This window comes from Mytilus trossulus, chromosome 14 (assembly GCF_036588685.1).
Source record: "Mytilus trossulus isolate FHL-02 chromosome 14, PNRI_Mtr1.1.1.hap1, whole genome shotgun sequence".
NCBI lineage: Eukaryota > Metazoa > Mollusca > Bivalvia > Mytilida > Mytilidae > Mytilus > Mytilus trossulus.
The window spans coordinates 1,373,651-1,392,158 of NC_086386.1; the positions used below are offsets into that span (position 1 = coordinate 1,373,651).

Sequence of the window (18,508 nt, forward strand, 5' to 3'; positions counted from 1 at the left end):
TCATGAGTTGGGACCCCCCTTTTTAAAATGGGTGGATCCGCCCCTGCTATGTTCTAACACAAGACGAAGTGCACTACTAGCTATACCCTCTAGACTAATAGCGGACTTCGAACTAAGTATACCCGACAAGTTTTTTGAAAGATAATACTTTTATGTTTTCTATTTTTACTATACTTGTTAAAATCCAGTTATTACTCGGCTGATATTAGTCGGCTAATTTTACTGCAAAGGTTATAGAAAATAATTTATACATTTGTAAGTGAGTGAAATCTACTAACACTGTTAGGCTGTTCCTTTATTATTTGATTTGAAATTGTTCGAATTAAACTTATAATCCCCCCCCCCCCCCCCCAAAAAAAAAATAATAATTATGAAACTTTTTTCTCTACTGTTTTTTTTTCAATAAAAATGTTAAAAAGAATCAAAGCTTTATAGTTAAAAGATTTTTTGACATGTAATGGATGTCATATAATTTTGAGACTATTATGATTTTAACAGAGGGGTGCACATCCCGACAAGCTTTTTTGAAAGATAATACTTTTATGTTTTCTATTTAAGCGCTGTAACGATGATGAATCAACGTGATATATGTGATTTAATTCGACTGCCACACATGCGTAGTCCTTTCTAAACTGTAAATGGCGACATGTGCTCGATGAGAATTTCATATTTTCTCATGCCATGTTAGCCTGCAAGTTTTCGTAGATAATTGGTTGTCATCGGGTTTGTTACACTCAGAACTGGTGTTAGGATTTAAAATTATCGACAGAAGGAAAAATTCATATCAGTTTGTTTTATTTCGAATGTAAACATTGTGCTCTTGCAGACAACGTGGCTTCACATCTTTTGATTTTAAAAATCGTATTGTAGATGAATTTGAGCTTTTTAGTATTGTAAAGAAAGTTTTCTTGTAGATTTCATATTGGAGAACCTTTTGAAATTAGTTTAAACTGGTGTCAACGTCGACTAAATCGTTGTGCACAAAAAATCTGTAAATAGACACGTTCTGTTGACTAGATTTAAAACGAGGCTCTGTGTTGGAGATAATTTTTGCATATTGTCGACGAAATACTTTTAGCTTTTCACTATTACTTGTTACTGTTAATTTGAAATATCGTATTGCTCCGCGATGGACTGATGCATAATCGTCTGTCACATTAATAATAATAAAATATATTGTGGAAACATTTCGAAGGGAGTTGCAGACATGGCTACAGCTGTAGGGTCAAATGCTCCCAGTGAACATTTTCAATCTGACAACATGGCCTCAGAGGAAAGAGCAGACTCTGGCACCACTGTTAATAATAATGAGGAGAGTCCACCAAAACAGGTGACAGATGAAAGTATAGAAAACGAAACTGCTGTTGAAGATGAAAAATCAGAAAAGGAGAAGACTAAAGTGAAGAAATTTGACAATAAAAATTATGTTGAAGCCCCTCTTCCAAAGTCTAACCCTTGGAATAAAAGTGCACAACCAACCAGTCCACCAGTCAAGATTGTTAAAAAACCAGCAGGTAAATAATATGTTAGATAACATTAGAAAATAAAGCCTTACACTTATAAGTTGTACATTTTGTATTCAGAAAAGCGCTGTTCCTAGAGGGGTGTGTTGGGTTGGAGTGGTCCTTATCCCGAAATCACAGCTTTAAACATGAAATGATTAATCCTGAAGTCCCAAATTAAAAAAAAAATAAATCCTGTCATCCCAAAATTTTGAAAAAGGGATTCTGCAATTCCAAAAAGGACTAATCCTGAAATCCCTAGTTTTAAAACACCCAGTGTCGAAAAAGATCCGGCAGCGAAAAGAATTAACTATTATTACTTGTGAGACTAGCGGTGAACCAGATTTCACAAAGAAATCACAGGTACATGTAGCTAAAAGCATCTTTAGTTGATATACATGCATGCATTTAGTGAATCACTGAAGCATGACTTGAGCAGGTCCCTGCTTAGGCTTTCAGTGGCCTCCTTTCCGGTGAAAATTTCTGTGTCCGTAACTGGTATATGTGTACTATGTACTGTGTCATGTGATTACCTCATTTACATGTATGACAAGTCTGGCAAATTAGTTTCCACACTTTCTCTTCATGCCGAAAGAATTCAATTTGATATTTGGTTTATTGTTTGATCATGACAAATTACAGATCAAGGCCAAATTTGTTTTGGTCTGACAAAATTGTGTGACCAGTTACACCACTAGTTTTCTCGTTTGAATTGTTTTACATTGTCTTATCGTGGCCTTTTATAGCTGACTATGCGGTATTGGCTTTGCTCATTTTTGAAGGCCGTACGGTGACCTATAGTTGTTAATCATAAATGTCTGTGTCATTTTGGTCTTTTGTGGATAGTTGTCTCATTTGCAATCATACCACATCTTCTTTTTTATATGGTCCTTTGACTTAGAAAATTCACTATAATAATAATTTTTCCGCACTGTTTTTTGTCATTGTTGAAGATATTGATTTGATAATTAGTATATAGTTTAATCATGACAAGTCAAAGATCAATTTCGATTTATGTGTGATTTTGTGCAGAGTTATGGTCCTTGGACTTAAGAAATTTCACTCAAAAAATCAGTTTTCAACACTTTGTTTCATGATGATTGAAGATATTGACTCGATACTTGTAAAAAAGTTACAGATCAAGATAGAATTTTGTTTTAATTCAAAGAATTTTTAACCTATTGGGGACTACATGTTGTAATGCATGGCAATACACACACAATGCTTACATGTAGGTGTTTTTTTTTACATTCGAAGACCAATTGAAAAAATACTTAATAAAGTTTCAGGAAGGACATTTTTTCAATTTGAACAATTCTGATTATGAACTGCAAACAATCCTCCATTTTCAAAAAGTAGATATAATGTCAAATTATGACCAACCTAAATTTTTGGATATTAATACAAATTGAAAGTTGCAGAAATGTGTGTCTTTCAAGTATATTTTCTTGTGTGGATGTTCGATAATTTAGTCTCCTCTTATTTTGGCCAGATTATTTATTCACCCCTACCATAGCAGAGGGATCATTAAATTTTCCCTTTGTCCATCTGTTTCTGTACGTCCTGAAAATTGGTTCCCATTCATCATTAACTTTTGTTTGCTTCATCATAAACGTAATGAAATTTATATATCATGTATATACTGAATGCTTGTAATTATGACCACAAAACACAGAATTAGATTGAGTTTGAAACTAACTCTTTGAATGGTGTCACTTTTAACTTTCCTGATTTAAGCCCCTTTAGAAATCTAAAAAAAAAATCCTTAATTTTTCATTTACATCGTATAACTTTAGTTTGCCTTAACTAAATGTTTCCAAACTATATACAATTACCACAGAAACGTTAAACACAGATCCAGTCTGAATTTTGGTGGGGTAACAGAAACAGTTTTTAGAGTTATGCCCCTTTACAAATGGAAAAATTGCTGAATTTTCTTAATGTTCTTTGTTTGTCTCAACCAAATGTTATGAATGATTTTCACAAATCTTAACATGTATGTCCCTTTAAAACGTTAAATGCAAGTTAGGGCACCATAAGTTTATGCAATATTTCTCAGAAAAATTTGAAAATCAGTGCTGATTTAAAAAAAGAAGATATGGTATGGTTGTCAACATGGTCAATGAGACAACTCTCCACAAGAGACCAAAATGACACAGAAATTAATAACTGTAGGTCACCTTACAGCCTTTAACTATGAGTAAAGCCCATACCCGATAGTCGGCTATGAAAGGCCTGGAAATGACAAAGTAAAACAATTCAAACAAGATATCTAACAGCCTTATTTATTTAAAAAAAATTAATTGAATATTTTAAAAAAGAGAAATATCCACCGAAATATTAGTTATATTGAATTATGCTTTCAGTATAAAAATGAAGCTTTCTTTTCTTAAAGGGGCCTTGGTGGCCGAGTGGTCTAAGAAGTTAACTACTGTAACCTCTAGCCAGTCAACACTTGAGGTTGTGAGTTCGAACCCCGCTTATGTGGGTGCACTCGAATCCAATCTTAATTGACTGGGATAGTCAGTTTTCCTATTGAAGGTCTGTGGTTTTCTCTTTGCCTCCGGCCTCCTCCACCAATAAAAACTGGTTGCCACAGCATTCAAATGGATTAAACCAGAGGATTTAAAAAATCTGACAAAAATTCCAAAACATGACAAGCAAATATCCTTAATAGGTTTTATGAATAGCTTTAAATCGAAGTTTGCAGTATTTGTGACAGGCCAGTAAGTTTCAAACTCATTTTTAAAGTCTGATATTCCTATCCAAGTTGCAAAATGATACATGTACATTTATTAGGTCAACATGTCTTGTGTTATCTACATATATGTTGTGGTCATGTGACTAAAATAAGATATACATGAAACAATACAACATACAGGTGACAAAATATTTGCTGCAGAGTTTGATTTTGCTGTGAGGTAAATATTTATCATATATTTGATTGGTTATACTAGATTAACACATGTTACATTTTAGTTCTGAGGGACCCACAGTTTATTGATTGTGATAGAATTATATTGTGAGAATTTGACAGGTGCTTAGCTCCAATCCAGTACATGCTGAAATATTTTGACTGAAGGGTCTGTGAAATTTTTAAAGCTGTACAAAAATATTTTTTGCACTGACAACATTCTATCTTCCTAAAAAAACAAGTGTCACAGAACCCTACTAAAATTAGTACTCTCCTAATTTTGGAAAGCATGGAATTGTTGGCCATATGCTAACATCTACAAAATGACACCACAATTGTCCAATATATCATTCATACTTTAACCTGATCATTGTTTTATACAAATTTGACTCTAGTAAACAAAATTCATATATTGTCATCTTTCTTTATCTTGCACCGTATTTGGTCCAAAAGACGAATGTGACCTAGAGAGAACTTTTGTTAATAAGAAGAAGACATGCCACATCTGATAATGTTGCTATGTACATGTATCACTCTGGTACAGAATAATCATAAGTTGATATGTCTTCTTCATTCCTTTATGCATTTGACATGCACAGGGTTTCAGCTAGGATTTTGAGGGCTTTAGTCACTTTTGCGCGTGATAAAAATCAGCCTTATTTTTTTATAATAGCAAGGGGTCTAGGATGTTTATCAAACTAGCTATACATATATGTCCAAGTCATTCAAGGGATAGTCTAGGATCTTTGAAGACTTTAGGATTGCTAATGTAGGCAGTTATTGGCAATATTGAATGAATTGACTGATGTGATGCTAAGATATGAAGATAAGAACAGGGATCTGGTAATATGGTTCACAGCTTCACTTCATTTATTTCAGGGCACACCCCTGATCAACAAAAGATGGGTGCCTCTATTTTTTAAACCACTGCACAAATGAACTTGTAACGACTTTTTCACTTCACAATCATTTATATCCTTAAAAATACGTTGAATTATCTATTTGGAATCAATTTCTTTAATATTGGATTGAAGGATCTGCATCTATATTTAATGTGACGATTTTAATGAATGTAGACTGTAGATCACGTTTACTTTCGTTTTTTAAACGAAATGAAGAAATGAAAACGGAAAGTGACAATTGAATAATAATTTCAGAATAAAACCGGATTCATCTACGAACTTTTGCGCATGCACAATACATAGAACAGGAAGCACCTGTTTGCAAGTGAAAATATTGACGTTTTGAATAAAGTTAATTTTTTTAATAGAAGTTGTCGAAAGTTTATGATGAATATTTATATAAAGTATGACGAAAATACGTTAAATGATGAAACTACGACAAGCAAACTGCAAATTATGATCGTAACGGAAATATTGAAATAAAAATAAAGTTGAAATGTCCCGGAAGTTTATCAATTTTGTTCAAATGACGAAAATACGAAAGAATTGTGAGAAATAATAAAAATGAAATGCTGATTGACTGATTTAACTTTAACAGATTATTATGATGGTCATTTATGAGGTTTTATAATAATAATTAAGGGATTAGTGACCCATCTGATTGGCGATAGACGGATTACTTGTCATCACAACTTTTAACACCTTTGGTAAACGTTAATTACCTAAGGGTCATAAACTTGTCAGAAACATAAAGTCGGGTAGAAGTAATTTGATGTGTAAATATTTTTACACTTTCCAAATTTAAGTGACGAAATTGATATGAAATATTTTCATCATTTCGAAAACCTTTTCGTAAAATACGAAAGTGACGAGCGCTAGCAAAATCACTGGACATGCAGATCCAGGTTTTTGAAACAACCAAGACAAGGAAAAAAGGAGTGGGACTTCTAAAAAATGTTTGCATTAACCATGTTTTCTGCTCCCCAAGAGCATCCTTGCCTCATCCTCCCTAAATTTGTCCCTGTAAACATGCATGTAACAGAGTTTTTCCTTCAAGTTTACTTTATCCGGCCAATTGTCTTATAGTTATGATGAATGCCATGACTTTGAATTGAACAAAGAGATAATGTGCAAGTAATTGTCTTATATCTGATAAAAATGGTAAGAAAATTAGAATCAAGACAGAAGCTAAAATGCTTTGACATTTCTTGTTGGATTTAACGCTTTGTTCTGTTGATTTTATTGAATTTAGCATATTTGGGATATTTTGTGTAAAACCTATAGGTTATTTCTCAAACAAAATTGATTAACTCATACGTTGTACAAATTTTGAAGACTGCTTTAAACAGGGAGGTTCATTCGAATAGGTTGGGTTACATATGTAAATAATTATTTTTGAACTAGATCATCAATACAGTATATTTATACCAGATGAGTAATTTAGGCTCCATAGGAGATTTTATTTTAAATCAATTAATTTAGGATTTTACAAAGCCAATGAAAGCAAAACAAGGACTTTTCCATACAAATGCTTAGAAAAAGGATTAATAGTTGTTTTTGTTTGACGACTTACACATTCTCCAATTTTGTTGATAGAAGTATTACGCAATACCAATATTATTTCTCTGTATAATAGTGATTACATATTTCCCGATATAACAGTGATAACATGTTGTTCTATTGATATTTACAGGTGATGAAGTGAAAGTTATTAAACCAAAGGTAGAAGTCAAAAAAACAGCTCAGGTAAGCACAGGTGAAAACCTGTATAGTAAGTTCTTTAAAATATCAATACATTGTATATAGGTCACTAGAGCAAATAAAAGGGTGAATTATGAGACTTTAAAAAAATATTTTATCACTCAAAATAAAGTTTTGTAAAGACAGCTGAAAACTTAATGCTAAATGTAATGACACAGATGTGAACCTGTTGACACGACAATGATTCAGATCAAAGCAAAATAACAAGACAAGAGTTTTATCTTAATTATTCGGGCTTCAGTGCTGAACTTGAAATGTTTGAAATACACTAAAATTTATTTTAATTTTTTGGAATATCAATTAGGTCTGAACTTAATGTACAAATGTATGAATGTTAGAAATGCAAAATTTCGAGTTCAATGATAAAGTAAAGTACCTATATCTTTGTAAATTGTAAAAAGTATCCACGTAAGAACACATTGAGGTCAGCACATCACTATAACATCAAATAAACAATCTTTTTTGTAGGCTGCTTCTGCTAGTCTAAGTGATGAGAATTGGCCAGCATTACATGAAGTAACTGAGGTAAGACTCTAATGAACAGTACACGAACATGAAATAAGCCAGGTTTATAGAAAAGACACTAAAATAGATGATACTTAAAGTTGTGAACAAGATGATAGTAAATACATGGTAAAATATGACCATGGTAGAACTGTGGAAATGATGTTATCTATCCGTGTTTCACCTGAGTAAACAATGATTACACCTGATGATTCTGATCCACATAAAAAGTATCAATCCTTTGGTCAATAAGGGAATTTTTCCCGTCTCCGTACCTACCTGTATATTTCATGCTAACCCTTACATACTTAATGAACATTTTAGCATGCTTTGGTACAGCACAAATTAACAGGTTTAAGACAATAAAATATAGAAAGAAATATTCCCTCCTAACCTTTTATTGCCCAGCTTGCAAGATTTAAAAAAAAAAAAAAAAAACAACATGAAATATTGTTTACCAACATATTGAAATAAGTCCTCTGTCATAAACCAGGCCTGTTATCTGATATTCCAGGAAATAATACTCTTATTAGTCAGGTCAGTTCACTTATACTTTGTCATTTGCCAATACAACAGGACTATTGTTCAGGAAAATAAGGCCTACAATATTGTTACCACACCTTTACATGCATTAGTGAAGGTCTATTTATACCATGTGTTTATAATTGTCTAAAACATACTTTATTTATAGACTCAGACATCAAAGAAACCAATGAAAACTGCTGTTACAAATCAACCGTCTGCTGGCTCATCAGGCAGCCAATCACAAGGCAGTGATTCAGGTGGAGAAGATTCCTCAAAGGAAAATAAAGATACCTCCAGTAATAATGGAGATGGTCCAGGAACTCCTAGGCGTAGCAGAGGAATCCGTAGTAAGTATTTATTGGTTAACAAATCCCAGTATTAATAATTTTATATTCTGGAACTACTGAGGCTCAGCTGAGGAAAAAAGGTAAATTTGCAATGGAATTATTTTGACTGAGCAGTAGAAAGAAAAGAAAAAATTATAATGATTAATTTAATAAACAGTGCTTTAACTAGACTGTACTCAGGGATTTCAATAAGATTTGAAGTAGCAGGCTAAATCATAAAAGTAGGAGGCAACAATGTCGGACGGCGTAGCCGTTCGGCGCGACGAGCTTGCTCGTTGCCCTTCACGGCGAGGGGTCTGGGGGCCGCTCAAGGCCCCCAGAATTTTTTTTTAAAATGGTGCAAAATCCTGCACTCTGGGGTGCTCCTGAACTCTAATTTTGTTCTTTGCAAACACCATTTTTATAATGATGATAAGGTAAATGAGCAGCAAGATGGTCATATTTTCTATAAAGTTGATCACATAAATATCATCAAGACTTTCTGCTTACAAGTTACTGAAGTTGTTTGCAGATCTTTGAGGAAAATGATGAAGGCGTTACTCTTTAAGACATGGTGATATTCAGGAAATTTGATTTTATTAGTTGAAAATATTTTTAATACAACTGTAGACATGGTAGACATGCAATTATTCAAATAGTTCTAACCCATAGAAAACATTTTTCAGTATTAATAATTTCAAATACTAATCACAATAAATCAAATGATTAATTCAATGGACTGTTTCAGGCAAAAAAAAAAAGCACTTTGGTTAAATCACAATAATCTAGAATTCAAAATTGATACTATAAGTCAGAAGAGCATTAGTTAAGAAGCAAACAAAAGGAAAGAAAGAAATCTAAGATCTGCTTAAATTTTGGTGTTAAAATGACTTTTTATGAGTTATTAATTGGAGTCTCATATTTAAGAAAGGAAAAATGGGGTCATCATGGTCATGGGTCAACATATTTTACCCTGCACTATCATAGGGGAAAACAATGAAGATCAAACATCTGACAGAAATTCCAGAACCTTGTCAAAGTACATCCTTGAATGAAAATGCAAGGCTTACTCTACTTTATAATCATAGGGAGAAGTGACTTTTCTTTCTGGAACTGATAGGGAGGAGTGGTGAGATTTGAAAGAGAAGTTCTCCTTCGAACATTGTGCTGCAATGTTTGTTCTTTGCTACCAATATGTATAGTACAAAGGGTCATATGTGAATAATGTTCTTTTTATATTGTTCAATTTATATCTGAGTAAACAATTAAAGTAACAGTCCAAATTCAAAGTTATTTAAGTTAAGGTTCTAGTTAGAAACTACTAACAAGATATAGCACTAAAAAGATTTTTTTAATGACACTTGAGTAAGGGAAAGAAATTATAATATAAAAATTACAATTCAATAAGAAAAAAACTCTTGTTTATCATGTTTATGAACACATGATGAAGTTCAGTGCTTTTGAAAAATCTAACATAAAAGTCTGTAAAATTGTGTCGAATGCGTACTTTTTCCATTTGGGATAAAATTTCTTCTTTCAGCCAAGGATTTGTATAGTAGTAGTCTAACTATACAAATCCTTGTTTCAGCTGTTCCATTCGAGGGTCGTAGATATGGGCCGTAGTTATTATTGTAAAAGTACGGATTCCGGTCATAGCTGGTCCGTTTCCGATCTCTAGTTTACACATTAATGGCGGACGAAGTCCCGGGAAAATTTACAAAAATAAACGATGTTTGACAAGCTTTTTGGAACGGAATAGGACGTTTTTAATGCAATAAATGGATTACACATTAACCGGAGACAATTTTCATCACGTTCAAATGAAGTAACAAACTTATTTTGCCGCCGAAACTTAGATCGATGTACGCTTCTCTTGTCAACAAGTACTGCTGAATCTTGCGGAAGTGATAAAAAGTTGTCTTTTTATTAAATAATCTGCCTCACACTGTAAAGTCAATGCTTAAATCTTTGTTCTTTAGAAAATGAATTGTTTATGTCTTAATTTCTATCATGATCAATTCATGATCATTTCATCGAAAATTGAAAATTTTTTGAAAATATTATTTTTGACAATTTTGAAGTAGCCGGCGCCAAAGCAGAAATACCTGGCGCATTTCGCCGGTTGCCGGCTTCTAATGACATCCCTGGTACTGTACACTTACCTGTTGAAATAATGAATTACAAAATAAGTTCTTGGAAAAGGCTTTGATCAAAAGTTATTGGAATCATGGAAAACAAATGATGCGAGACAACGGTCAAACAATATCATTTAAACAAACCCACATTGGAAGTGTCAGAATTAGTCCATCTTTCAACAAATGTTCACTCTAGTAGCCACTTGAGGCCTTCAAAGAGCAATAACTCAAACTTTGTGTGGTTTTTACACATCAGACATATTGCTGGTGAAATTTCGGGGGAAGGAACAGAGACTTAAAATAAAACCTGACTGCCTTATTTACTCCCCAACTAACTTTATATCATGTACTGGGGATTCATTGATATTCGTTAAATACCAATTTTCTTGGATTTCTTGGGGACGGGGGAACCACAAATTTAAATGTTCAACGAAATGCAGGTTTTCTAAAGGAATGTATGCAGAATTTGCCAAAACAAAGAATTTACATATCCACAGTATATAGGCTAATCCATTGATCCTAGTACTCCAATACATTTAAGATAAAACCATTAATGAAAAGACCTTTGAACAAGGAACAATTATTTTAAATGAGTATTGACAAAGCAATGCATAAAAAAACTGAACAGAACAAGTTTGTATGAGTGTATGTACAATGGAAAGATTAAAGCTTTTGTCATACTGATTAGTTTTACTCTATCTATAATATAAATATTTTTTAGCTTCCAAGCAGAAATGGGTTCCATTAGATATTGAACCAAAAAATCGTAGAAGTCGCAGTCAAGGGAGACTACCTAATGGACGTGGAAAGTTTGACCGAAGACCAGACAGTAGAGGAGAAATCAGAGGTAAGATGCAGACCAAACTATCATGCCAAAATTTCCAAAGTCTTGTTTTCTGTTCTTTGGTTGGGTTGTTGTCTCTTTGGCACATACCCCATTTCCATTCTACATTTTATACAATTCTACAGAAATGCTTAATTTTAAATTTGTGGTTTACTTTTACCAAAGAAGTCTACAACATGGGATTTTGGGTACAGGTGTGCAGCTGGGATTTTAAAAACACCCCCTTTCATATATTGAATAATTGTGTAATCCCTACATATACATAAATTTCACAGCGAAATCATAACCCATTCATATATTTATCAGCAACTAGTGCAAAAGGTTCCATATCTACTGGGTAATTTACTGAAGATTATTAATTGTGACAGTGTAATTAAATTTAATCAATATCAAAACTTGTGTAAATAAGTTTCAGCAGATGTGGAAATTTTAATGACAAAGAGTTTGGGAAATTCAGTGAAGATCGTTGCACAACAAACTGAAATTTATGACCCATTGATATATCACAATCGGTCAATTACTACCTATTGATATATTTCCTCGGTAAAATTGCACCCCATTGATATATTTGACGGATCAAAAAAAGGCCCATTCCAGCGGCACATATGTATATACCTTTATATAGGAAGAGACCCCCCCGTGGTTTGACAATACTTTGAATTTTGGTGAATGGTCTGAAAATTTCCATCACTATTTTCTCCTTAACTAATGAACTACTTGACTTCAGGTTAAGTTGGAAGTTTGTCAGTGTGATAACACAACAAGCAGTGCTTATTTCAGGACCAAAATAATAAGTCCTAGATGTGTCCATTTATTCATATTAATAAGTGTGATGTTGACAGACACAACACATGATTGATTAATGGAAATAAATCAATTTTCTATTTATCTTTCAAAGATAAATTGTTTCAACATTGATACTAATACTACTCTGTTAACCAACGATAACTGCTGAAATAAATGTTCGATGTATCTGTAAAACATTACTCAATGGTAAGAATGTTGAGAATGGTATTAGATTTTAAAAAAATTCTGGGGTCAATAAATAGCATTTCCTTATGTTTGCTTAGCTTTGCCGGGCTGACCAGTGACACTACTGACACATACCAAATATACTGACAGAAAGAATGCCAACTAATTATATAAACATCTGTATAAGTTGTAAGAGTTGTGATGATTTCTTGAAAGAACATTTGATGGATAAAATTTATAGAAGTAAGGAGAGGGAAAGAAAATATTATAAGTTTCAATTAATCAAGGTCAAAGTCAAATTTGCTAAAAATATCAGTATATGGAATGAAATTCTTTGAAACCACAAAGGAGTCAAACATCGGACAAACCCCCCTTGAAAACAAATAAGCACTGTTAAAGTCAATGTTCTGTTCGAATTGTGACTGTTAAAGTCGAGTTTGTGAGTCCAACAAACCCCCCTTGGAAATTCCTGGCTACCAGCCTGTGTTAAAGGGAGTATCTGTAAATTAAGGCTTTGAAAGTTCTAGGATAAACTATCCAAATTTGTCCTGTTTGTTTCTAATAGTGAATAAAGTTTGAAAATTGTATGGATCTATCAACAAACATAAATCAATCATATGTGGATTGCTTATATCTCAAAATCTTAAGCAGTTATAGATAAAGTCAATTCCCAACTAATAGGTGTTATTGCCCTTGAAATATGTTTTTGTCTAATTTTTCACAGAATTTTTATACGACCGCAAATTTTGAAAAAATTTTCGTCGTATATTGCTATCACGTTGGCGTCGTCGTCGTCGTCGTCGTCGTCCGAATACTTTTAGTTTTCGCACTCTAACTTTAGTAAAAGTGAATAGAAATCTATGAAATTTTAACACAAGGTTTATGACCATAAAAGGAAGGCTGGTATTGATTTTGGGAGTTTTGGTCCCAACATTTTAGGAATTGGGGGCCAAAAAGGGCCCAAATAAGCATTTTCTTGGTTTTCGCACTATAACTTTAGTTTAAGTTAATAGAAATCTATGAAATTTTGACACAAGGTTTATGACCACAAAAGAAAGGTTGGGATTGATTTTGGGAGTTTTGGTTTCAACAGTTTAGGAATTAGGGGCCAAAAAAGGGCCCAAATAAGCATTATTCTTGGTTTTCGCACAATAACTTTAGTTAAAGTAAATAGAAATCAATGAAATTTAAACACAATGTTTATGACCACAAAAGGAAGGTTGGTATTGATTTTGGGAGTTTCGGTCCCAACAGTTTAGGAATTAGGGGCCAAAAAGGGACCCAAATAAGCATTTTTCTTGGTTTTCGCACCATAGCGTTAGTATAAGTAAATAGAAATCTATGAAATTTAAACACAAGGTTTATGACTATAAAAGGAAGGTTGGTATTGATTTTGGGAGTTTTGGTCTTAACAGTTAAGGAAAAAGGGGCCCAAAGGGTCCAAAATTAAACTTTGTTTGATTTCATCAAAATTGAATAATTGGGGTTCTTTAATATTCCGAATCTAACTGTGTATGTAGATTCTTAATTTTTGGTCCTGTTTTCAAATTGGTCTACATTAAGGTCCAAAGGGTCCAAAATTAAACTTAGTTTGATTTTAACAAATATTGAAACCTTGGGGTTCTTTGATATGCTGAATCTAAAAATGTACTTAGATTTTTGATTATTGGCCCAGTTTTCAAGTTGGCCCAAATCGAGGTCCAAAATTAAACATTGTTTGATTTCATCAAAAATTGAATAATTGGGGTTCTTTGATATATGCCAAATCTAACTGTGTATGTAGATTCTTAATTTATGGTCCAGTTTTAAAATTGGTCTAAATTAAAGTGCAAAGGGTCCAAAATTAAACTAAGTTTGATTTTAACAAAAATTAAATTCTTGGGCCTCTTTGATATTCTGAATCTAAACATGTACTTAGATTTTTGATTATGGGCCCAGTTTTCAAGTTGGTCCAAATCAGGATCTAAAATTATTATATTAAGTATTGTGCAATAGCAAGTCTTTTCAATTGCACAGTATTGCGCAATGGCAAGAAATATCTAATTTCACAATATTGTGAAATAGCAATTTTTTTTTTAATTAAGAGTTATCTTTCTTTGTCCAGTATAGTAAGCAAGAAATATCTGCAAGAATTTTTTTTGATTGGAGTTATCTTTCTTTGTCCAGAATCAACTTAAATCGTTGTTATATACAATATACAATGTATATTCACTTTTTACTACCAACTGATAAATTTAAATAATCTTTACCATTCAGTGATAACTTGCAGTTTTTTTACATCTTAATATTTTATGATGTATTTAAATGAGTAGTAATTGTTGCAAACTCCATTAGAATATTTTAATTGAAATTAGTTTTGGAATAAGGGAAAGGGGGATGTGATTAAAAAATTGGGTTCAATTTTTCTCATTTGAAATTTCATAAATAAAAAAAAAAATTCTTCAAACATTTTTTTGAGAGGATTAATATTCAACAGCATAGTGAATTGCTCTAAGAGAAAACAAAAATTTTAAGTTCATTTGAATACATTCATTCTGTGTCAGAAACCTATGCTGTGTCAACTATTTAATCACAATCCAAATTTAGAGCGGAATCCAGCTTGAATGATGTGTCCATACTTGCCCCAACGGTTCAGGGTTCAACCTTTGCGGTCGTATAAAGCTATGCCCTGCGGAGCATCTGGTTACATTTTTTGCAGAAAAAATATATATTAAAGATTAATTGTTTTTGAAACAAAGATGTTGATTAACCATTAACAGGGGTTTTGTCATTATATGACGATTCAACACAGATTAGCATTTTTTGCAGAAATGTAATTTGAAAGAGAGAAACTGTTAGGCCAAAAAAAAATATATGTCTGTTTCCTGTTTCCGACCGACCCTGACTCAAACCCCCCGACCCTAGATCTTTTTATTCAAATCCGGAAAAAAATCAGTTCCGGTCCGGAAAAAATCGGTTCCGGTCCGATCCAGATCCGTATTTTACTATGCCAAAACAAAGAATGGCTGCTCCCAGCACAAATGTGCCACAATAAACGAGTTTAAAAACGTCAGCACTTGGAGGATTATTCAATTAAAGCTTTTTTAAAGGGATTAAATCATTTTAGGGTACATGACCCTAACCAAACATGACATAAAACCGACTGCAAATCTGACAGGAAGTGCAAAAAAAATTAAAAAAAAAAAAAAAATCCCGACCTACCGACCCTGTTTTTTTGGCCTTGGAAGCAGGAAACAGACATATATATTTTTTTGGCCTTAACATATGAAATGTTCCAAGAGATCAGATATTTCTCTGAAAAGATTGTTTTTTTTTTCTCCTAATCTTTATACTATGCCAATTATATCAAAAACAAAAATACATAGGTGGAAACTTAAACTGTTCAAGTATCATCTAAAAAAATTACAAAAATGACATAAGAAAGGTTTAAAATTAAGGAAAACATAAACATGTGCAGTTATGATACATATAAACATAGAAACAGAATTTTTTTTACAAGGTGAGGTTTCAGGGACTTGTATTTAAGATGGTATTTATTAAAGTTGTATCTTTCCAGTTTCAGCAGCACAAATCAAACTACACATTTCTTTTTTTCTTTCTTCACCATAAATCATGTGTACAAGAACAAGAGTGTGAATGAAATTGGTTTGGCCTTAAATTGAAGTGATTTTGTATAAATAATTTCCTGGAGATAAATCATGCATGTTCTTATTTTCACCCTGAGGACAAACAATAGTGTTTTGAGATGGTCCCTTTTGTATGATTGACAGTATGAGATGGTCCCTCTTATGTCTTTTTGTCTGATTGATGGTTTTGGAAACCACATTTAGGTCATGATTTGATGATTACCTGGGCTGGTTTGACCTAAAGTGAATTTTGACCATATGGAATTAAGATAAAATGATGTCCTTATGTCTCTATCATCAAGGCTTACAAAATCTTGTTCCTACGAAAGGTACGTAACACGTCATTTGTTGATGAGGTGTCAGGTGGGCAGTAATTACGATCAGGTCTAACACGTCCTACAATATTCTCAATTACATACTGCATGCATATAGATTTTTAATAGACATCTTTCTAAATATTCTAAAACTTGGTTACCCATGCTTATTTTTATTCTAGAAACACTTTAAATGTAGGTGCACTGATGTGAAGACTTGAAGTAAATATTTGCTGCCCAGGTGTCAGTTAATTACAATGACTTGTCCTTAATGTTGTCCATGTGTCTATCACTATGTTTATAATATCTGTCATGTCTGTCAGAGAGGTGTTGTAAGGACACCCTAAACTCTACAAATTATCAAATCTTGTCTTAATTCATTGTCAGATCTCTCAGGGAATTATAATTTGTAAAATTACAGATTTTGTTAATATTTATTGTATAATTAAGAAAAAAAATGTTAATTGAAAGTTTGAAAAAGCTTTTAATTCCAAATTAAATAATCTGATGATTTTTAAAGGGGAACATTAAACACATTTGATTTTTTGTTAATGCTGACTTTAATAAATTTAAAAAAGTAATTCTACATTTCTGTATGTCAATTTTCAATGGACTTGTACCTGACTTTGAACATGATTTTTGTGATACTGTTAATACACATCTTACAGGATTTTCCTTGTTGTAAGTGACAGGTTTATATATTTATACTTGTACCAGGAAAAGTCCTAAATAGTATATATATATATATATTGGTAATTTGTGACAATTTTTTTCAGTCTTAATGTTCAGAAATGTCTCAACCAGATTTTTGAGTACATAATGGTCAGAGATTTTCGGAATAAGGGCACATACACATTTGTACTTTGTAAACATAGTATTTATTTCTCTTTAATTCCTAATAAAAATTATAAAAATATTTTGTTGTATATCTACCTTGCATTGCAAATGTGTACCTCTTATGATGATTTTTTTTTAATCCAAATTAAATTTGGGTGTTTTCTTTATCAAATCACTATGTAAGGAGTTGAGTTGGTTGGGGTATCATTCAAGCTCTCTTTACTTTTAGTTAATGAGGATTGTTTTAGAATGTTGAGTAAGAATTTTTCAAATGTTTATATTTTTATGACAAAAAGTGTACTAACATTATTATAGAAAAGTTTCTAACTGGAACTAGTGGCTGACTTAAGGGATGGGGAATAGCCCTCAAATGGAACTTTAAATGTGTGATAAATATGTTTTTAAAGTATTACTCCAAACATAAGCTTGACTGGGGCCCTCTTTTTCTTTTACAAAATCCTGAATCTGTACCTGGAAACAATCTCCCACTAAAAAAAATTGCTTTAGTTAAGGGGAAGGTTGAGATTTCAAAAATCTAGCAACACTGTGATGTTTTCTTGTCATTTAGTTGCTGTCTTTGACATTGACCTATTCTCTACATGCCATTGTAATTTATATTCCAGTAACAACTAGTTCGCACTGATATAAGTACATAAAAAATGACAAATTACATGTCAGAAACACATCTGTCGTTAGATTTAAAACAAAAATCAATTTTAACAATAAAATGATAAATATTTAGTGAGCATACATGACATGTATTATTGAGACATCAAAAAAGAATTTATATGAAGAAATACCACCCTTACTTTAATAGACTTGACTATATTGTAGATAAGTTTTATTTTAAGGGCTCTTGGTAAAATTCTGACATATGTTAATGTTGCTGACTCCTAAAATCTTCATGTCCAAAGGACCTGTATTGAGACATATTTCTCATGGTATTAACATCAGGTAAAGAGACTGTGTCTAAACAAAGTTTTGCCAATACTTACTAGACAGAATATAATTTTACTAGTCTGGGGCATAGGTCTAGTGGCTAATGATACAGACTGAATTACTGTTGCATCATTGTATATATGGAGTCTCTTGGTTTTGGTTCTTTATGATTGGTCCATTTACAATCTCATGGTTTTAGTCCTTTATGACTGGTCCATTTGCAATGATAAACATCAAAGAATACCTTGGATTGTAACAATATAGATCTCACTGTACTTAATTTGCAATAGTACAGCTTGATTCTAACAATATAGATTTCACTGTACTTACATTTGCAATAGTACAGCACCTATATTCTGTGTTTTACCTGAGGCATTTAATGTCATGACAGGACTGTTATGTATAAC

At 32.4% G+C, this 18,508-nt stretch overlaps 1 protein-coding gene across 2 annotated transcripts in view; it reads left to right on the forward strand.

Moving 5' to 3' along the window:
- Positions 1 to 613: 613 nt before the first annotated feature.
- The window catches only part of LOC134697320 (la-related protein 1B-like), a 35,446-nt gene continuing 17,551 nt past the window's right edge, over positions 614 to 18,508 (forward strand). The window contains exons 1-5 of one of the 2 annotated variants that reach the window (XM_063559521.1): positions 614 to 1,514; positions 7,012 to 7,064; positions 7,548 to 7,604; positions 8,275 to 8,455; positions 11,291 to 11,416. In XM_063559521.1, the coding sequence (XP_063415591.1) occupies positions 1,208 to 1,514; positions 7,012 to 7,064; positions 7,548 to 7,604; positions 8,275 to 8,455; positions 11,291 to 11,416 (724 nt within the window). In that variant the 5' untranslated portion in view covers positions 614 to 1,207. Of the gene's footprint in view, positions 1,515 to 7,011; positions 7,065 to 7,547; positions 7,605 to 8,274; positions 8,456 to 11,290; positions 11,417 to 16,206; positions 16,341 to 18,508 lie in introns of those variants that run through there. The other variant, XM_063559523.1, reaches the window with a different exon arrangement.